This window comes from Triticum urartu, chromosome 3A, assembly GCF_056163025.1.
Source record: "Triticum urartu cultivar PI428250 chromosome 3A, HENAU_Tu73, whole genome shotgun sequence".
Taxonomy (NCBI): Eukaryota; Viridiplantae; Streptophyta; class Magnoliopsida; order Poales; family Poaceae; genus Triticum; species Triticum urartu.
In genome coordinates this window covers 32,621,594-32,644,081 of record NC_141875.1, presented here as the reverse complement: position 1 = coordinate 32,644,081, position 22,488 = coordinate 32,621,594, and the positions used below count along the sequence as shown (strand labels likewise).

The 22,488-nt window shown below is 45.4% G+C and overlaps 1 protein-coding gene and 1 pseudogene across 1 annotated transcript; one reads left to right on the top strand and one right to left on the bottom strand.

The window, feature by feature from the left end:
- The first annotated feature begins 6,148 nt into the window (after positions 1-6,148).
- LOC147978199 (uncharacterized) lies at positions 6,149-7,542 on the top strand. The gene is made up of 5 exons (XM_087514671.1): positions 6,149-6,190; positions 6,291-6,386; positions 6,493-6,567; positions 6,803-6,850; positions 7,213-7,542. The coding sequence occupies exons 1-5, from the start codon at positions 6,149-6,151 to the stop codon at positions 7,540-7,542; spliced, it is 591 nt and encodes a 196-aa protein (XP_087370797.1).
- Positions 7,543-13,325: 5,783 nt separating this feature from the next.
- On the bottom strand, positions 13,326-21,325 carry LOC147978198 (uncharacterized; annotated as a pseudogene).
- Between the last annotated feature and the right edge of the window lie 1,163 nt (positions 21,326-22,488).

The window sequence follows — 22,488 nt, the reverse complement described above, 5'->3', positions numbered from 1 at the left end:
GTGGAAAAACATCGTGACAAGAAAATAAAGTTTCTACGATCTGATCGTGGAGACAAATATTTGAGTTACGAGTTTGGTCTTCAATTAAAACAATGTGGAATAGTTTCACAAACTCATGCCACATGGAACACCACAGCATAATGGTGTGTCCGAACGTCATAACCGTACTTTATTGGATATAGTGCAATCTATGATGTCTCTTACCGATCTACCACTATCGTTTTGGGGTTATGCATTAGAGACAGCTGCATTCAAGTTAAAAGGGCACCATCTAAATCTGTTGAGACGACACCGTATGAACTGTGGTTTGGCAAGAAACCAAAGTTGTCGTTTCTTAAAGTTTGGGGTTGCAATGCTTATGTGAAAAAGTTTCATCCTGATAAGCTCAAACCCAAATCGGAAAAGTGTGTCTTCATAGGATACCCAAAAGTTACTGTTGGGTACACCTTCTATCACAGATCCAAAGGCAAGACATTCGTTGCTAAGAATGGATCATTTCTAGAGAAGGAGGTTCTCTCGAAAGAGGTGAGTGGGAGGAAAGTAGAACTTGGTAAGGTAATTGTACCTTCTCCCTTATTGGAAATTAGTTCATCACAGAAATCTGTTCCTGTGACTACTACACCAATTAGTGAGGAAGCTAATGATGATGATCATGTAACTTCAGATCAAGTTACTACCGAATCTCGTAGGTAAACCAGAGTGAGATCCGCACCAGAGTGGTACGGTAATCCTGTTCTGGAGGTCATGCTACTTGACCATGACGAACCTACGAACTATGAAAAAGCGATGGTGAGCCCAGATTCCGCAAAATGGCTTGAGGCCATGAAATCTGAGATGGGATCCATGTATGAGAACAAAGTATGGACTTTGGTTGACTTGCCCGATGATCGGCAAGCCATTGATAATAAATGGATCTTCAAGAGGAAGACGGACACTGATAGTAGTGTAACTATCTACAAAGCTAGAATTGTCGCAAAAGTTTTCGACAAGTTCAAGGTGTTGACTACGATGAGAGTTTCTCACTCGTATCTATGCTTAAGTCTGTCCGAATCATGTTAGCAATTGCCGCATTTTATGAAATCTGGCAAATGGATAAACAAAACTGCATTCCATAATAGATTTATTAAAGAAGAGTTGTATATGATACAACCAGAAGGTTTTGTCAATCCTAAAGGTGCTAACAAAATATGCAAGCTCCAGCGATCCATCTATGGACTGGTGCAAGCATCTCGGAGTTGGAATATACGCTTTGATAAGTTGATCAAAGGATATAGTTTTATACAGACTTGCGATGAAGCCTGTATTTACAAGAAAGTGAGTGGGAGCACTACAACATTTCTGATAAGTATATGTGAATGACATATTGTTGATCGGAAATAATGTAGAATTATTCTACAAAGCATAAAGGAGTGTTTGAAAGGAATTTTCCAAAGAAATACCTCGGTGAAGCTGCTGACATATTGAACATCAAGATCTATAGAGATAGATCAAGACGCTTGATAAGTATTTTTTCAATGAGTACATACCTTGACAAGATTTTGAAGTAGTTCAAAATAGAACAGTCAAAGAAAGAGTTCTTGTCTGTGTTACAAGGTGTGAAATTGAGTAAGACTCAAAACCCGACCACGACAGAAGATAGAAAGAGAATGAAAGTCATTCCCTATGCCTCAGCCATAGGTTTTATAAAGTATGCCATGCTATGTACCAGATCTATTGTATACTCTACACTGATTTTGGCAAGGTAGTACAATAGTGATCTAGGAGTAGATCACTGGACAGCGGTCAAAATTATCCTTAGTGGAATAAGGATATGTTTCTCGATTATGGAGGTGACAAAAAGGTTCGTCGTAAAGGGTTACGTTGATGCAAGTTTTGACACTAATCCAGATGACTCTAAGTCTCAATCTGGATACATATTGAAAGTGGGAGCAATTAGCTAGAGTAGCTCTGAGCAGAGCATTGTTGACATAGAAATTTGCAAAATACATACGGATCTGAATGTGGCAGACCCGTTGACTAAACTTCTCTCACAAGCAAAACATGATCACTTTTTGGGTCTTAATCACATAGCGATGTGAACTAGATTATTGAATCTAGTAAAATCTTTTGGGTGTTAGTCACATGGAGATGTGAACCAATCACATAAAGATGTGAACTATTGATGTTAAATCACATGGCGATGTGATCTAGATTATTGACTCTAGTGCAAGTGGGAGACTGAAGGAAATATGCCCTAGAGGCAATAATAAAGTTATTATTTATTTCCTTATATCATGATAAATGTTTATTATTCATGCTAGAATTGTATTAACCGGAAACATAATACATGTGTGAATACATAGACAAACAGAGTGTCACTAGTATGCCTCTACTTGACTAGCTCGTTAATCGAAGATGGTTATGTTTCCTAACCATAAACAAAAGAGTTGTTATTTGATTAATGATGTGATTGACATGACCCATTCCATTAGCTTAGCACCCGATCGTTTAGTATGTTGCTATTGCTTTTTTCATGACTTATACATGTTCCTATGACTATGAGATTATGCAACTCCCGTTTGCCGGAGGAACACTTCGTGTGCTACCAAAAGTCACAACGTAACTGGGTGATTATAAAGGAGCTCTACAGGTGTCTCCAAAGGTACATGTTGGGTTGGCGTATTTCGAGATTAGGATTTTTCACTCCGATTGTCGGAGAGGTATCTCTGGGCCCTCTCGGTAATGCACATCACATAAGCCTTGCAAGCATTGCAACTAATGAGTTAGTTGTGAGATGATGTATTACGGAACGAGTAAAGAGACTGGTCGGTAAAGAGATTGAACTAGGTATTAAGATACCGACGATCGAATCTCAGGCAAGTAACATACCGATGACAAAGGGAACAACGTATGTTGTTATGCGGTCTAACCGATAAAGATCTTCGTAGAATATGTAGGAGCCAATATGGGCATCCAGGTCCCGCTATTGGTTATTGACCGAAGACGTGTCTCGGTCATGTCTACATTGTTCTCGAACCGTAGGGTCCGCACGCTTAAGGTTTCGATGACAGTTATATTATGAGTTTATGAGTTTTGATGTACCGAAGGAGTTCGGAGTCCCAGGTGAGATCGGGGACATGACGAGGAGTCTCGAAATGGTCGAGACGTAAAGATCGATATATTGGACGACTATATTCGGACATCGGAAAGGTTCCGAGTGATTCGGGTATTTTTCGGAGTACCGGAGAGTTACGGGAATTCGCAGGGGAGTATATGGGCCTTATTGGGCCATACGGGAATAGAGGAGAGAGGCCAAAAGGAAGGAGGCCTGCGCCCCCCCCCCCTCTGGTCCGAATTGGACAAGGGGCGCAGCCCCCTTTTCCTTCTTCCTCTCCCCCTCTTTCCCCTTCTCCTACTCCAACAAGGAAGGAAGGAGTCCTACTCCCGGTGGGAGTAGGACTCCCCTTGGCGCGCCCCCTTCTAGGCCGGCCGCCCCCTCCCCCTTGCTCCTTTATATACGGGGGCAGGGGAGCACCTCTGGACACACAAGTTGATCTTCGTGATCGTTCCTTAGCCGTGTGCGGTGCCCCCCTCCACCATATTCCACCTCGGTCATATTGTAGCGGTGCTTAGGCGAAGCCCTGCGACGGTAGAACATCAAGATCGTCACCACGCCGTCGTGCTGACGGAACTCCTCCCCGACGCTTTGCTGGATCGGAGCCTGGGGATCGTCATCGAGCTGAACGTGTGCCAAGAACTCGGAGGTGCTGGAGTAACGGTGCTTGGATCGGTCGGATCGTGAAGACGTACGACTACATCAACCGCGTTGTCACAACACTTCCGCTGTCGGTCTACAAGGGTACGTAGATCACACTCTCCCCTCTCATTGCTATGCATCACCATGATCTTGCGTGTGCGTAGGAAATTTTTTGAAATTACTACGTTCCCCATCACCCTAGGTACGGGCGGCGCAGCCCCCGGCGGCAGTCATGGAGGCCGACCGCCCCGGGGCGGCGCGCGGGTGCGGAAGCGGCGGCGGATAGGGTTTAGGATTGACTTGCAATAGATACCATGTTAAAAGGAAGAGAGGGATTTGGTGGAATAGTTGTTTTATTGCTTGAGCCTCGTGGGCATTTATATATAGAAGTACAATTATCTATTTGGAGTACAAGACAAGCTAGAACAAATCCTAGTCTATCTTGTCTTTCCTAATAAACATTATACTCAACACTGCCAAAACACATGCCTAATCTATTCAGGTATGTATCGATCTGATGACTTCATAGTGGAATAGTATTGTGGGGAACAACATACCTGAAAATGATCAAAGGAACATGCTTTGCTTCTAAAAAACAATCAAAGCAAAGCAAAAAATAATACCAATAAAATTCCCTAAAATCTAAAAAGTGGCCGGCCACCAACTAACAGACTCGGGCGGACGATTCGTGGCCGTTCGATCACGCCAGCGATCGCGCCCAGATCCGCCAGGTGCCACCTGGTCTGGATTGGTCGCGCACCGCGGTCGTGGGCGGTTTTGTCCACATCCGGACGTGAGAGGCCCACCTGTAAGCGGTTGAGGAGGAGAGTAGTGGGGGTCGTGGGCGGCGGTTTTCGAAATCTGTGCCTGAAATCCCTCGCCGCAGCGTGCTCTCTCCACATTCCGTCTTCGTCTTCCTCCTCGCCATCCTCTCCACCGAATGGGGCGTCGCGGTGGAGTGCTCAGATTGGCGGCGGCTTGTGGGTGGTTCTCCTCGCGGGGGAATCGCTGGTGCTCCTCGCCATCGGAGGTATGCTCGCCCTCCACTTCTACATGCTTCTCCTCCCTCTCTCTATCTCGCGGAGCGCGGATGGTGCCGAAATGCAAGGGGAATGCTCTCTAGGGTTCAGGAACGGCGCGAACTACCCCTGCTTATCCTTGATTTTTGTCACGTTGAGTTCCCTTCTCCTATCTCGTAGCACGCGCCCAACGGTGGTCGGGATCTACAAGGTGGCCTGAAATCCCTCGCCGCAGCGAGCTCTCTCCCCATTCCGTCTTCGTCTTCCTCCTTGCCATCCTCTCCACCGAACGGGGCGTCGCAGCGGAGTGCTCAGTTTGGCGGCGGCTTGCGGGTGGTTCTCCTCGCGGGGGAATCACTGGAGGCGTAGTTCACGGCACGGGGGTGGCTGGGCAGGGTCAACGTGTAGTTGGCCAGGGTACGCGATAGTCGTTAGGTAGAAGGGATGCATGTCCACGGCGCATGTTGCGCGATTTTAGGGCAATTTGACTGTTTAGTTCATGTTCTGTTCAATTTTTGCAGAGATTTGAGATCTGTTCATGATTCTTAGTCATTCTGCAAGTTGTATTAGATGTGCGCAATGTTGTGTGCAATGCATTAGCTGATTTTGTAGTTGGTGTTCAGAGATTTAAGTGGTTAGTTGCACAAAATTCTCCTCAGTTGGCTGCGTCCATATAGTACTTGGCTGTCCATATGCTCTGCAGTTGCAGCAGTTGTTTTGGTCAGTTGGCTCACTATTTTTGTACTAGGTAGTTGTCTATACGGTGTTCAGTTGCACAAGTTGCCTGCTCAGTTGGCTGCATCACTTTTACTAGTTGGCTGTTCATATGTTATACACTTGTGCCAGTTGCTCTACTTAGTTGGCTTTGCTGTTTTCCCCCTCTGTTGTGTGCAACTAGGGACTCTTGTTTGTGCAATTTTAGCATCAATGCTTGCCAGTTTTCCAATATAGTCTACCCAATCCACCAGCCTTGTGGTGGCTGTGGTGGTTCATGTGTTTTTCTCCTGCTTTTGTGCAACTAGGACCTCTTGATTGTGCAAATTAGTACCAATGCTTGCCAATTTTCCAATTTATTTTTTCTCAATGCGCAAGTCTTTTATTGTGGATGTGGTTGTTTTCATGTGTCTCCCCTCATGTGCAACTATGTGCAACTAGGGACGCTTTTTCAGAATAAGTTATCTTACTGAGCTTATTGCCTTTAGTTAACTATTTTCTGCCTAAGTATTACTTGTCACAGTTGGCAAGTAATACCTAGGCAGAAAATAGTTAGTTGGCTTATTCGATGTCCAGTTTGCACAAGGTTTATTGCCCAGTTGGCTGCATCATTGTAGTAGTTGGTTGTCCACATCTTTCTAACTATGTTTTTTGTTGTATTTCCTGCCGCAGGGCAAAAATGGTTATAATAGGAGGAGATGCGGATGGCAATGAAGGAGATGTATTTTTTTCACTTTTTTCTTTTGTTTTTTGAGTTGTTTTCAACTTATGCATCTATGCTAATGTCTTTTTTTCATGTTTTCTTTTGGTTGCTTAATCAGCGTTCTAGAAGTCAGCCGCTTCGCCGGAACTCGAAGCGTCCTGCTAATCGCCAGCCACGACCTACGCAGAGTGTTGAGCAGGGAGAGGATGTTGAGGTAAGTGGCATGCTGATGACACAAGTCCAATTTTTTTGGTTTTGTTTGGGTCATATAACTTTTTTTTGTTTCTTCCCATGCTCATGTTTTTTATTTTTTTTCTTAGGACGCTGATCAGTTCCGTGTTGTAAAGCGGACTAGACGTGCAGCACTTGGTAAGGGAGCTGAGTCATCTTCTAGGGTAAGTAAAATGTCGAATATAAGTGTTTTTCTCGCTTTTTTAGATAGTGATGAAATTATGCAGCAGTTCGCACCACTATTTTTGTTTTTAGTTTGTTAATAACAACCTTTTGTAATTGACATCTCTAGTCATATTGATTTAAATACAGTTGACATTAGTTGGCATTAGTTGGCATCTTGTAGTTGACTAGTTGGCATCTTTCATAGTTGACATCAGTGGTCATTTTTTTGTGCAGGCAACAGTTGCTGGAGAAGCTGTCGCATCTTCCGCAGCAGATGCTGAGGTATGTGGGTTTTTTGTGTGTGTTTATGATCTATTTGAATAGTTCTTTGCAAACCTTTTTTTAGTTGATGTTTTTCTTGTTTGCAATATCATTTCTTATTGTTGCACATCCACTAGAACTTTTTGTAGCTGCCAGGTCTCGTACTTTTTTAATTTTTTTGAAGGTTGCACACTGGCAGTCTTGCAGTTGTCCTCATGAGCTTTATTAGTTGCACAAATACATCATATTAGTTGGCATGATCCATTTTATGAATATATAGCTCATTCTAGTACTGATCCAAATGATGATTGCTAGTTTTTTTCATTCTTGTTTTTTCTCTTGTGTTTAATGTTTCTGTAATGTTTTCATTTTCTCATCAACAGGCCAGCGGTGAAGGAGTTGAGATGGCTGCAGGGGAAAATGTGGAGCGACCATCACAAGCAGGCAGGATAAGGGCATCACCAGCACGGTTTGCAAATTTCAACGCCTCTCTATCCCCACCACAGAAGTCAGAGCTAGTTTCGAGGTTGTTTGGGGGGCTATTGAACTTATCAGACACACTTCCAGTGAACCTCACTAAGTTCCTAGTGCAGTCCTACCAGCCACAGACCTCTGAAATGGTTTTCCCAGGAAGGGGAAGGATCCGTGTCGATGCTGACAGTGTTCAGAGGGTATTTGATCTCCCAAACAGGGGTCAAAAGTCAGATATTTAGTTGACAAGGATGCCACTAGGAGATTCAGACAGGCTTTCAACATAACTGGAAATTCTTATCCCCAGGTCACTACATGGCTCAAGATGATTCAGGATATGGCTGGAAGAACGGATGACACATTCTTTATGGCCTGGCTTGCGGTTGCCTTCAGCACTTTTCTAGCACCAACCATGGCCTTGAAGCTCAGCCCAAAGTGTTATGGACTTGTGCTAGATCATCAAATGCTAAAGAATACAAACATCTGCCTCTTTGTAGCAGAACACATTAACGAAGCTTTCCGGAACATGGACCAGGAGAAGCAAACTATCTGCTGCTGCTTGTATCACTTGATGGTTAGTGAAAACGACCACTTTTTCCATCTGTTCTTGTTCTTTCTGTGCAGTTATAGTTTGCTGAGATACTCATAACAATAACTGAACTTGGCTTTTTCTTTTGTTTGGGTCTGGTGCAGATACTATACCTTGATGCACTCGTACATGACATCCCAGTAAGCAACTGCGCGATACGATCGAATGCATGGGATAGTACTCTAATTGCCAAGGTGATCAAGAAGGATACTATCTCTCCTGGTGTGTTCGGCAAATTACAAGTGAGTTCTTTTTTGTTTTTTCCAACAGTGTCTTCCTTCTATGTTCTTTTGATGTCTGGTCACTTTTTTGGAAATTGCAAAGAAAACTGTCATCAGTTGGCACAACAATGCATGTAGTTGCACAGCTTGTAGCTTTAAGTTTGGCAATCTGCACACATGTTCATTTTGAATTGGCACACCATCTTTTTTTAAGTTGCACAGTTTTACTAATCTTGTTGCACAGATGTGTTGCGTCAGTTGGTAGAAACTTTTTTTTAGGTGCCATGTGGGTTGCACAGTTTTTGTGTCTTTGTTCAGTTGCATATATGTATAGTTGAATTGTCTACCCCAGTATCTTGTTGTAGTTGCATAGGTTGTAATGTGTGGTTTCGTTCAACACACAAATCTATTTTGATAACCTTTTTTATTTTTTGTTTCTCTTTTTTCACATCAGCTTAAAGAGGAGTATAGAGGCACGGAGCAGACACCACTGTTTGGTGGAATTTTGCAAGCTAAAGCATTCGTGGCATCCAAGTTACCAATAACCTACAATCCGCAGGTTAGTGTTTTGCATACAGAAACTTGTACCACTTACCAATATTTTTCTATTGGTTGGGATGTATGTTCAGTTGGACATGTATAACTTTTGTAGTTGCGAGAATACAGAATTCAGTTGGCTGTGATGTATGTTCAGTTGCACAGATAAGCTTATGTAGTTGCACATGTTCTTTTGGACAGTCAAAGTGTTCATTTACAACCATTGTCATCAACTTTTGGCAGAATGCATGTTTTTTAGTTTGTGCCACAGTGCATGTGTAGTTGGCTAGAATCATGTTTTTAGTTGGCCAGAAAGTGTGTATTAGTCATTTTTGCTTATCACATCATGATCAGTTACAGACATTTTTACTTTTATTTTTTTTCTAACTGAATCAGTACTGAATCTTTTTGTGTTGATGCAGAAAAAGGCAAAGATTGCGAAAGTGGTCAATGAGCTGTGCAAGGCTATAACTGAACAGGTTGGCACCTTCATTGAAGCAGTTGCCAAGATCGATGACGAGGAACCAGATATTGATCCTTACGTACAGCAACCATCAATGCAAACTAGGGCGTCACGTCGTGCTCCAAAAAGAAAGAGACGGGGGTCAACTATACAAGAAGAAGAAGAGTTTGTTGAGGATGAGTCAGAAGAAGATGAGGAAATGGAAGCGGCGATAGATGCTGACAACGACGAGGACACAGATGCGGATGAATCAGAGGAGGAGGACAAGGATGAGGATGACAATGAAGAAGATGCAGAGGAGGAGGAGGACGAAGAGGAAGAGGAGGAGGAGGAGGAGGAGGAGGAGGACAAACAAGAAGAGGACAAAGGAGAGGAGGAGGACAAGGAAGAAGATCGTGAGGCAGAGGAGGAGGAAGAAGAAGGTGAGGCCAAAGAGGGGGACGGGGCAAAGGGGCAGCAGTTGATGACAGTGAGAGGGGAGAAGACAAAGGCGCAACAGCTGATGGCAGTGAGAGGGAAGAAGACGATGATGAAGAAGACGAGGATGGTTATGGTGATGATAAATGGGGATCCAATGGAGGCAGCGACAGCAGCGATGACGATGATGATGACAACGCCCCTGGTTCTGGTGGTACAGGTGGCAACACATCCGGAAGGATTAGCACTTCTGCCACCCCTGCCAGCAGCAACAATTCATTGAGTAGCAGGAGCACACTACAGATGTTGATTGACAAAACTTGCTGGAAAGACAAGGATTTGCCGAAGTTAAAGAAAAATGATGAAGCAGAGTCTCAGGGCAGCATTGATATGTTCAAGCTCTGCAACTTGAAGCCAGCTTTGCCAACCACCTTTCCTGTGCCAGATTTCAGCGACAAAGATATGTGTGAGAAGATCAACTTTGCCATTGACAAGAGCCTGTTCTTATCAAGTGATGCTGAAAAGAATCAAATTGACATGGAGGGAGCAGGAAAGGGTCTTGATTGGGTTCATTCAAAGGAAAAATACAAGGAATATTTAAAAGCAGCTCCCAGACCTAAGCTCTAGCAAGAGCAAGGCAGCATCCATGGCAAACCCTCACGTGGTCCAGAAGTGTAAAGCAGTTTCAATGAAGAAGAATCTGCAGTTGCCTCAAACCAAGGAGAAGATGGTGAGTGCAGATGCTTAAGTAAATATGGTCAAGGAAGTTGTGCTTCAAACTGATATGCCAACTGTAGTGAGCAGAGAGCCAACCAATGTCACAGAAGTTCAACAGATCAAGGGGAAGATTCCCCTTTCAACAGTCCCACCAAAACCACCTAAGCAAAAGATTGTCAAGTTTGCCAGGGGCACAAAGGGGGAACAGGCCACAAAAGGTTTGGGGTTCAGAGACGAGAGAGAACTGCGAGCCGCAGCCATTGATGCAGGGGTGCCAAGTTCTGCTAGGTTGCTGCCAACTCAGACTGGAAAGATACCAACTACAGATACCAGTGTGCCAACTAATGTGTCAGTTAGCAGCATGGTCACAGTCAAAACCACCACAACTGGTCAGGAAGGCACCACTGCAACTGCAAGCCCCAAGGTGCTTACTCATAGAGATGCTTCAATGCCAAACATAAAAGGAGGTGATCCAACTATCAAAGTGCCGACCCCAAGAGCTAGCACACAGCAGCCAAGCAAGCCTGCATCACCAAGAGCTGACTTTCAGCAACCATTAACACAAGAGGAGGTGTTCAACATTATAAGTAGGTGCAAGCCTCCAAGGCCGCCAACTACAATACTATTACGAACCAAGTCAGTGAACGATGCACCCGTGTTTGTGCCGCAAGGAGATGCCCTGGTCCTTGAACCCTTACGAAGATCAAAGTCTTATCATGGTGACGGGTTCTGCGATGCATCATCTTTTGACCTCGGCATAGATGGTGATGCTCCAGCACCTGCTCCAGCAGTAGAAACAGCGGAAGCCGGTGTGATTTGCATTGATGAGTGTGAGTTGGACCCAGCAGCTGTGAATGAAGGATGTGTTGTTGTTGATGCTGGCAAGGCAATAGCTCAAGAGCTAGATGTTGGTTCACCAGAGAATTGCCACACCCCGATATGCGCAGAACCAGAAGCTGGCACAAGCAGTTCTTCGGGACCACCTATTGCACGAAGATAGAGGAGGGTAATAAGGCCCGCAACATCTCAAAGGTCTCCATTCATTGACTACAACAAGAAGAAGACTTTCAGCTCCAATGAGGCAGTTAACAAGCTTTACGCTGCCCTCTTGTATTGGGTCAGGCATCACAAAGGAGCCAATAATGAAGCTACCAGGTAAACTAACTCCCCACGGCCTACATACATATCTTTTTTAGTTGCACAGGACCAGTCACTTAGTTGCACAGAAAGCATAGCATGTTGCACAGAACAGGGCTTTTAGTTGCACACTGTTCTGTTTTCAATTTCATGCACATTTTTTTGCTGCTGCGACCCTTCGAGCTAACTTGTCTTTTTATTGCTTTCAAAAAAATCAGCCCTGAGATAATCAGGTATGGTGCTTTATACATTTCTTTAAAGGAGCTAGTTGATTCGATGAAGCCGGTTCAATGGTTGTCAAACATTGTTATTGAGACTAGAATCTTACACATCATGGATAACTTACCAGAAGGGTCAAAGAAGGTTGTTATGCCACTGAGGTTTTCTGTAAGTTTTTCCAAAACCTTCTTTTACCCTCATCTTTGTTCTGTAGCACTTTTTCGTTGACCATTTGAGGGAGGCCTTTCACCTACTAAGGAGTTTTGAGCCATGTTTTATAATCTCTGCAGATAAATTTACAGCAAGGGATCCACAATGTGAATGAGATAAACAAGAAGTTTGATTACAAGAACCGTCTCGACAAGAAAGACTTGGTGAGTGTTGTGCCCACATGATCAATCTTTTTTAGTTGGCACCCACAGCATGTTCAGTTGCACATGACACATCTGTTAGTTGGCAGATACTTGTTGCAACCTGTTTTTAACTTGACCAAGTCTTGTACTGTTTTTTCTTAGCTACAGCCTGTATTTTTGTGTCTGAAATCATTCACGGTTGCAGGTCATGCTGCCAGTGCTCGAGTGCGCTGATGTAACCGATAAGGAGGGAGGGAGGCATTATTGGGTCTTCAATGTCAATTTGAGGGACGGACGCTTCGAAGTTCTTGACTCAAACAGGACGCTGGACAACATTGAGCTGATGACCACCGCCTCTACCATCACGGGGGCAGTACGCCAGCTATGGAGGAAGCATTACCCAAAGTTCAGCATCGAGCACTTCCAGATTATTGACGTTGACGTACTGAAGCAGCTCGGCAAGTAAGACAATAAGCATGGCATTCCTTCTCAATTATATACCATCATTTTGTAGTTTTTTAAATTTTTCTACATGTGCAATCTTTAGTATTTTTAAGACACAGTACTAGTCTGCAATCTGTTTTATCATTTTTATGAGTTTCTAATGGATTATCTAGCCAATTGCAGAGTGGCGCATAAGTAGTTGCACACTGGACGTAAGCAGTTGCACAGTGGCACATAATCAGTTGCACAGTAGAACACAAGAAGTTGCACAGTAGGACATAAGCAGTTACACAGTAGAACAGAAGCAGTTGCACAGTAGGACATAAGCAGTTGCACAGAGTGCATTATCTTTATTGGTTTTAATTTTATGTGACAATTCTTTTTTGCCCATCGCAGTAATGAGTGTGGGTTGTTCGCACTGCTTAACGCCACCGAGTGGAATGGTAGCCAACTGCCCAACTACGACCCCAAGGAAGTACTCAACATCAGGAAGAAGCTGGCATATGATTGGGTCACCAGCGTGCACAACACCGCCCCATGGAGGAAGTTGCTGACATACGACAAGGAGTAGGTCAGTAGTATTTTTTCTTTTTTTCTGCTCCATGGAGGAAGTTGCTGGTTTGCACAATTTTTAAGTAGATTTTGTAGTTGCACACTACTAGTAATTCCGTTTGCAACTCAATATCATCACTTTTGTTGATACATTAGGAGCACTGGACATACAATTGTTCAACAACTAAATATTTAACCAGTTGCCAACAAAGGCACAAATAGCAACTTTTTTTACACAGTGCATGAACTAATTCAAGGAGCATAAATTAGATAAAGAGGAATCATAGATGCTGAATGTGTCCACTTGGTCCCAACATTGCTAAAAAACATCATTCTTTTCCTTTTATGTTCCAAAGTTACAAATGAGGAAACAGAATCACAGGAGCCTGAGTGGACACACACCAGCAGTGTGCTCTATAGATTGGCAATGGATGCATTTGTTTTTCTTCTTTGGGTGTAGCTCCAGCGCCGATTTGTACCGTCGACTCTTTGCCCTACCCTTTGTAGTAGACCTTGGAGGATCCCTGGGCACAAAATCATCAGAAGCTTGTGCAAGGGATGCAGCCTCCAACGGGGCAGTAGGACCGTCACGATCACCTGTGTAATAATCATATAAAAAGTTTAGTATTTTGTTATTTGTGCAACCAGCACTGATGTTCTGTGCAACCACACAACACATTTTTGTGCAACTAACTGGTTGTTGTGTGCAAGTTAAGTTGAAAAAAACACCTGTAGTAGCATGGCCCGTTATGGTACTTGGATTGTAATCGCCTATGGGCAGAACATGAAAAACAAGTTAGATTCTTAGCTTGATCCTCAAACTGACATAGCGCACGCAACTAGGCAGCATGTTCTGTTCAACTGGGCACTATGATATGTGCAACTAAAGTCACACACCCTAGTTTTTGTTTGGAGTCGGTGAAGGTACTTACCTGGGTGATGAGCCCCCTGAGTCCTGCCTGTAGGTCCATTGGGAGTAGCACGCAGGGCACTACTAGTTGGGCCTGGCGGGGGAGGAGGTCTTTGAGGGTTGGCATCACCTATAGGCAGAACAGGACAAACAAGTTAGTTGTGTTTATCTTTTGATGCTCGAACTAACACAGCGTGCGCAACTAGGTAGTCTGTTCGGTGCAACTGAGCACCATGATGTGTGCAACTGGAGTTACAGACCTAGTTTGACGGGGAGTTGGGGCAGGTAATTACCTAGACGATGAGCCCCCTGAGTGCTGCCTGTAGGGCCATTGGAAGGAGCACGTGGGGGAGGAGGTGGCGGAGGATGCCGTGTACAGCCAGGAGGGGGAGGAGATCCTTGAGGGTTGACATCACCTATATCCAGAACAGAAAAAATAAGTTAGTTGTGTTATCTTGATGCTTGAACTAAAATAGCGTGCGCAACTAGGCAGCCTGTCTTGTCCAACTGGCTACCATGGTGTGTGCAACTGGGCACAATGATGTGTGCAACTGAAGTTACACACCTAGTTAGATCAGAAGTTGGGGCAGATAATTACCTGGATGATGAGCCCCCTGATTGCTGCCTGGAGGTGGAGGAGGTCCTCGAGGGTTGCCATCATCTGATGGCCCCGTGGCAGCAGTCGGTTTTTTCTTTTTCTTGGACTTGTTCAGGTGGCCGATCTCGGTACGTGCTGCACACATATGCTTGTATACAATAGCTTGTGCTGGATCAGAACCACTCGCAAACTTTGCTAGTTTCCGAAAATCGTATATCATGTTCCTCTCCCTTATCTGCTTCTTTGATTGAGGAGGCATTTCATCCGGTTGCTCATGACCAGTCCCTGGCGCACTAGGTACAGCAGTAGGTGTCCACCGTCTTAGCAGGTACCTTTCCGGTATGACATCAACTCCAATATGGGTGAACACCTTGAGGATGTGGCAACAGAGGATGTCGTCCTTGTCCATTTTACAGCACTCACATAAATAGGAACACTCCTCCACCCTTGCCTGCACCAAGTAGTTTCGAGAACCATATTTGGCAACAAATTCCTGGTTCGGTCTGAGCTCAAATATATCAGCACCAACTTGGAATGCATTATAACGTCCAATCAGCTCAAACTCTTCTCTGAACTTGCGGTAAAGGTCCCTAGTATAGGTTTTGTAAGCTTGCTTCTCTATTGGGAAGTTGGACCACAACTCAATCTCAAGGTGTTCTGTCCTGTAATCATTGCAGCCTTCCTTGGCAAGGATGTGGTTCTGGATTTTTTCATATTGCTTGACGAAGTTCAGCATCGAGTTGTGTGGGTTCACATATCTTTTCAGGACGGCGTTGAACCCCTCACTACGCTGTGTAGACTGGAGGAAGGGGAAGAACATGTGTTTGAAGTAGCACGGCATCCAAGTTGACCTGTATTCGTACAACTTCTCAAAGTGCGTGTGTGTCATAGCCTCGTACTTCATCATTAACCCAGCCCAATTCTGCTCAAACTCGTCTATAGTGAAGCTGAAGTCAACACACTTGTTGAAATCATCAGAGAGTCCTAGATTCGGCACAGCAGTCAACCAACTTTTTCCTGAGCCTTTTTCATGATGTGCCATCGACAACAACGGTGCACGGTGGTTGGAAAGATGCTATGTATTGACTGCCTCATCGCACCATCCTGATCGGTGATGAAGTTGTCAGGAGGTTTGCCATCCATAGCCTCTAGGAATGCTCCAAAGACCCAATCAAAGCTCGATGCCAACTCCTGCCTCACAAACGCGCAACCCAGCATGAAAGATTGGCCATGTCGGTTTATTCCTATGAAGGGCACGAACGGCATATTGTACATGTTGGTCATGTAGGTGGTGTCAAACGATATGCAATCGTGGTACGCCTCCGCATAAGCTTTTCGAGCTAAGCCATCCACCCAAAATATGTTGGCAACTCTGTCCTCTTCATCATATTTCACCTTATAGAAGAAGTCTGGATCGGTTTTTTGTATATCCTTGAAGTGCACAATTGTCTCAATCAGATCACCCTCCTTTGTGTCATCTCTATGGAAACTTGTACAAAGATTTTTTTATTGCCTTTGGTCCGAACGGCACCATCATCTCAGATCCATAGAACTCTGCAATTACATGCATCATTCGTCCTGCATAATACAAAAACAAACAGTATATCCTTTTTTTAGTTGCACGAATGTGCACATCCAGCTGCACAGTAATAGGACATGTGTTGGCACAGAAGATAATCGCAGGAAATGGACACCTAGCTGCACCTTTTTAAAAACACTTTGCAGTTTTTGCATACAGGACATTGTGTAGTTGCACAGTAAAGACAATGTAGTTGCACAACAAGCACCAAAAGTGATATACAAACAGCATGGGAAGTTGGATAGCAGTTGCACAGTTAAGCCATTTCAGTTGCACAGTAGTACCATAATAGTTGCATACTGGACTGTCTAGAGAGAAACTTAATTCTTTAAGGGATATAGAAAAACACCACACCTGTAGTCAAGTTGCAGTTATACAAGATGCGCAGAAACTCCTTTTCATCAGGTGAGATGCCTTGGTGGGATCTCAAATATTTGGACAATGAAGGTTTATTCACGAGCGGATGATTGTGGTCATGAACAAAGTGTGTCACCTCTCATCGCCCATCTATCAGCTTCACCAACATTTTCGCCTTGCATTCAGTCTGCTTTATTGTCTCGCGTTTGCGCTTCTTCTTCTTCTTACTAGTACCAGCCTCCTCTTCAACAAATATTGGAGGTTCTTCTTCCATCTCCTCATCACTGTCAACAGATTTTGGATCTGAAATAGGGTCCAGGACAGGAGGAGCCTCAACTCCTCCATCATCAGCTTTGGGCTTCTTGAACTTGTTACAGCAAAACTGTTGTTTTATCAATTCATTGGTGCGGGGTGCCCGTCTAGAGGTGTTCATCTTGGTAGAGAAACCCATCCGTAGTGCATAGTTGTTGTAGTGATACTTAGCAATTTGAAGGCTGTCAAACCTCATGCCAACATAGGGTTCCATAGGTTGAGAACCAGCCTCATCCTCTCCTTCTTCTCCTTGCACAGCTCCGTCAACAGCCCCAGCTCCTAGCTCAGTCCTAGTTAGACCAGGAACATTTTCCTCAGTTCCCGTGTCATCAAGAGTATGGCTCTCTGACTGCAAAGACACCACTACAGGGGCACCACGGGCTAATGACTGGCCTGCCACATTGTCATGGCTCGTAGGGTTACCATCACGACTTGCATGCGTGTAGTAAACAGATCGACCATTTTCTGTCCAATTTCCTTGTTGTATGTTGGGTTGCTGCTGATCCATATCATGAGGAAGCTCATTGAGATCAAGCATTTTTTTTTCCTTTTTTGGATGCTGCCACACACTCCCTGCACATATATAAAAGAAGAAATTGATGTCATCAGTTGGTAACCACAGAAAAGAGTGTTTCAAACAACCTAAAAACTTAGTAAATAGGCAGTTGCACACCATTTTGTGATATTCTTAGTTCCAAAAGCAACATGACTGTAGCATAATCTTTATTATAACAATTATGAATTTTTTTGTTTGCACAGAGTTGTTATATTAGTTGCACAGTTTGCAGTAAATAGCTGGCAAGAGCATGACTTATTTTTACTACAGAGTTTTCTGACTTTTTTCTTTTTGTTTTGTTGCAATGATCTGTAGGTTTCCGTTTTGCAAGGAGCTCTTTTCAGATTTTTCTGCACATAATTGGATGTTACATTTGAGAAGGGAAATCTAGGTGAAAGAAGAAAGAAGAATTGGAGGACAGATTATAGTTATATGTTTTTCATCGCCGTTTATGTTTCTAATTCTGGTATATTTGAACATATTTTAATATGGTTTGCAATAGGTGTGGGACCAGAATATATGTGTGGGACAAGATTATATGTGTGAATATGTTAATATGGTTTGTGGCTTCATTAGCCATGGACAAAAGTTCTTGTGTTTTTGTTGTTGCACTACAGATTTCTGGTTTTCGCTAGAATAGACGTCTCAATTGCCAGGATGCATTTTTCCACTTGGACATTCAATGTTTTTAGTTGGCTACAATAGATGTCTCAGCCGGCCAGGTTGCATTTATTTTAGTTTTTGGCCAACATGCATGTTCAGTTGGACAGTTAATGCATTCAGTTGGCTAGAATAGATGTCTTAGTTGGCCAGGATACATTTTCTCAGTTTTGGGCCAACATGCATATTTAGTTGGCGAGAAAACATGTTTTTTATTTGCACATATACTACAGTTTTTCTAAAGTGTTCACTCACAAACATCTATTGCCAAATATACATGTTTAGTTGGCCAGGATACATGTTTAGTTGGCCAGGATACATGTTTTTTAGTTGGCCAGAAAACACGTGGGGTACAATGCATGTTTTAGTTTTGGCTAGCATGCATGCCGAGTTGCCAAAATATAGGTTCAGTTGGCTGGGATGCATGTTCAGTTGCACATTTACGAATTTTTCGTTGCACATATCTATTGGGCAGTCAATTTTTGTTCATTTTGCAAACAATAACTACAAGTTGGTAGAATGCATGTTTAGTTTTTGGCTACAATGCTTTGTTGAGTTGGCTTTAATCATGTTTTAATTGGCCAGAGAACTTATTTTTAGTTGGCTTGTTTAACACATCCAGGTGGTAGAAACTTGTTTGGCATGCATCAAGTAGTTTTTGGCTTGTTTAACACATCCAGCAGTAACATCAAGTAGGCTGGTGTGATGTGCCAGATTCACCTCTTTTTTGAAGCAGCTTCTCCATGGATTTGTCCTAGATCTATGGAGAAGGGGGTATGCCTATGCAGTAGAAGAAAGGGGGAAGTGAAGAGGGACAGAGGGGGCTTACCTACTTGATCTTACTGCCTAGTATGGCTCTGACCACCCTGCCCTTAGATCTTCTTTTTTTGAAGCAGCTCCTTCTACTTTGGGGCTCCCATGGCGGCTGTGTAGGAGGAGGAAGAAGGGCTGGGGCGATTCTGTTGGATCTGCTTCTGGCGTGGAGAAGAAGAAGACAGTGTGGGAGGGGCTGAGGCGTGGGGGCGAGTGGGGCGTGGGTGCGAGCTCGGGACAGCTGGACACGTGGGGCGGTTTCTGTTGGTGGCCGCTCGATCGGTCTATTTTGGTGGCTAGTCGATCAGTCGGGTAGGTGGCCTTCCTTTTATGTTTCGCGGGGGACAGGGGGTTTCTCTTTTCAGCCGGCCGCTCGGTTGCACTAGTGGGCAGCCGGCCGCCCACTAGAAGCGTCCATAAAATTCATACCAAACTACATGTGCGTGCATGTATGAGTGACAGAGAGAAAGAGGGAGAGAGAGAGATGCGGGATTGTAATTGAAAAACAGTAAAACGGAGCCATCTATTAGCCTCCACAACAATTTGGAGCTGTAAACCGTCGGATCACTCTAACGTGCGATGTAGATCGTCCCGAGGTCGTTCAGACGTTCCATTTACCGTCTCACGGGCCACTGCTCTGCGAAACAAGCTCCCGTTCCTGTCCGTGATTAGGCCTTGAAAGGCCCATGCCCAGGTACGGTTTCTGCCTCGAGCGTTTGTCCATGGCGGCTGCCGTCCCTTCTCTCTTTCTCTCTCCGCAGGCGGCGGCAATGGTCGTGGCGTACGGGAGAGACGAGCACAAAAAAAAGGGACTTCGCCGATAGGACAGCGACGGGTGTGTGCGACCTAATAACCTTCAGGTTCTACATCGACATACCCCATCACAGCCGGCCAGGTCAGATCCCCTTGTGGGCAGGATGGATGAACCAGAGGTGAGGAGGTAAGAATGAAGATTGATGGAGTAGATGCCCCCCCCCCCCGTTCAGAGCATCTCCAACAGGCGCCGGTCACGCCGCGCGCAAAAAACAGATATGTCGCGCGCGCATCGCCTGGTTTGGCGCGGCGCGCAGCGCTGGCTCCAGCAATCGTGCTAAAATGCAGCGCGCGCGCGCCGCTCCAGCAGCGCGCGCGACTCGCCGGTGCATTGCATATGGCATTTTCAACACAAAATGATGAACATTTTCATCACAATAAAAATTTTACACAAACAAGTTGATGAAGTTCATGCCCACGAGTTTAAAATCATGCCCACAAGTTCATCCAACCAAGTTCAAAATGCAAATCAAGTTCGATACACAAATGAAAGACACATCATTCCTCGTCCTCGTCTTCGTCCTCGTCCTCATCTTCGGAAGACGATTCTTTCGCCTCCGAAGATGAATCTTCCTCCCTCTCCTCATCGCGCACCGCATCACGTGAAGCTCCGACGATGTTGGCAAGATCTTCAACAGCATCTTCATGGGAATGTGTGCGAGGAGGCACATCGAAAGACATTCCGCCCATGGCGGCCGGAGGTGCACCCATGCCTCCCATGAGAGAAGCAAAACTCATGCCTCCCATGGTGGCCATAGCGTCGGGGGTGCTCCAAAGCCAGCCATGCATCCCATTGCACCTAAACCGCCCACGGTACCTCCGAAGCCACCCATGCCACCCATGGCGCCGAGGCCACCGCCACCCATTGCACAAACCATGGTTCTTTTTGGGATCAAGACTTCTTGTTGGGCAAGATTGACATACTCCTTTTGCGCCTCATTGAGGTTAGTTGTGTCCAAGAAGAACAAGTTCTTCTCCCATTCCAACAACCTAGTTCGCTCCTCATTGCTCACCTTCCTCTCCTCCAAAGCCACCTTCCTCTCCTCGGCCTCCACCCTCCTCTCCTCGGCCGCCAACCTCCTCTCCTCGGCCGCGGCATCTTGGGCCCTCCTCTCCTCGGCCGCCACCCTCGCTTCCGTTTGTCGCTCAAATGCAAATCATCCAAATCTTCACACTTCTTCCATTTCTCATCATTCTTCAACACTTCATAGCAATGAGACAAAGTAAATACCCTTCCTTTCTTGATCTTCCCCTTCTTGGTTTTCCTCTCCTCTTCTTTGAACAATTTTTGCGCAATGTTGTACTACATGAAAACAAAGCAAGTTAGCACCAACAACAAGCAAAACAAAGCAAGTTAGCACCAACATGTAAGATGACATGGCACTTACTCTATCGTCCTCATTTGTGCCACTTGGGTTCAACTTGTCAACCGCCTTTTGACAGGCCGCCCACCTTTGACAATCCGAGTTGATTGTCGACCACCAGGACCTAAGTGATCGGTTGGAGCGGTCAATTCCACTCACGTTGCGAGTATCAAAGTGTTCCTTCATCCGGTTCCAATAAGCATCTCTACTTTGATCACCTCCAACGGATGGATCCCTCGACACTTGCAACCAAGTATTGCATAGTAAGATGTCATCGGTGTTGGTGTAATTGCCCGCTCTTCCTTTTGGTGCATTGACAATGCCCTCACCCTCCTCGTCCACCTCGAACTCATGGTCTTCAAAATGCATGTCATTGGTTTGAGACCAATGCGAATTGTTGGAGCCAACACCCATCGTTGACATGTATGCATCATCATTGAGACTACAAATTTTTTTGAACAATGCAAATAAGCTATCTATATGTGACGAATGCATTCAAAAAGTAACAAAAAAGTGAAAAGTTAGAATTTTTTTACCTTGGAGGCATTTCGTCGAACATGTTGTGCGCGCCGGCCGCCGGCTCAACGAGTGAGCTTGCCGGCACTTCGGCAGCCGCCGCACCCGTCGCACGCCCCGCAAGCTTCTTCCTCCTCGCCTTGGAGGTGCCGGAGCCGTCCGCCGCCTTGTTTTTCTTCGCCGATGTCTTGCCCTTCTTTGGTCGCGTCGCATTGGGGAGCTTTGAGGAGGAGGGGCGGCGGCTCGGGCCGGCGCCGGCGCGACGCCACCCGCCACCGAGGTCATCCGCGGCAGCATGAAGAGGCCGTGCGCGAGGCCGCTGGTCGGAGGAGCTCCGGCGGAGGCGAGGCCAACGCCACCCGGGCTAGGGTTTGTGGCGGCGGCGGCGGCGGGGGGGGGGGGGGGGTCGCGGCTATAGGACGGGGTGAGCGGGGTGCCGGCGCGTGCGTCCATGGGTGCGGGTCGCCGGCGCCAGCGCGTGCGAGGCTTTGGAGGGGGAGAAGAAGAGCGCGCAGCGCGAGCGTCGAGTGTGCCACGCGCGGAAGCGGGTGCCACAAATACACCACGCGAGGTACCGGTTCCTGCCGCGCGCCCAACTGCTTATACCGCGCGCGCGGTTATTGCGCGCCCGCTGGAGCCATCCGCTGGGTGTCGCGAGCGCTAAAGTGGGTATATTTACGGCGCGGCGCATGTTTAGCGCGCCTGTTGGAGATGCTCTCAGGCTGGCAGCAGACTCTACCCCTTCCATTGGCTGCCCCTCCTGGTACCCAGGCAAGGAGTTGATCTCCAAAACCTAGCAACTCTCAATTTGGAGCACTATATTGGATGTGGATCCAATTCCACGATCATTTGATGATTTGAAGTGTGTCAACCCTCCATATATTGCAAGCTGCTACTCTGTTTAAAAAAACTGCTAATGGATATTAGATTATTCCTTGGAGAACCAAATTTTGCTTGATCTGTTGAGATAATTTTATCATGGGTTTGTTTGTCTTCCAGGGTAGTCTAAAATCGGTGAATATTTTAGTCTGATGTGCCTGTTAGAGATATGGTTGGCTGGA

Coding starts and splice junctions, on each gene's coding strand:
- LOC147978199 (XM_087514671.1), top strand. CDS start 6,149: ATGGTTATAATAGGAGGAGATGCGGATGGCAATGAAGGAGAT. Junction 6,568..6,802: donor GAGCTGAGTCATCTTCTAGG/GTAAGTAAAATG, acceptor TTTTTTGTGCAG/GCAACAGTTGCTGGAGAAGC. Junction 6,851..7,212: donor CTTCCGCAGCAGATGCTGAG/GTATGTGGGTTT, acceptor TCTCATCAACAG/GCCAGCGGTGAAGGAGTTGA.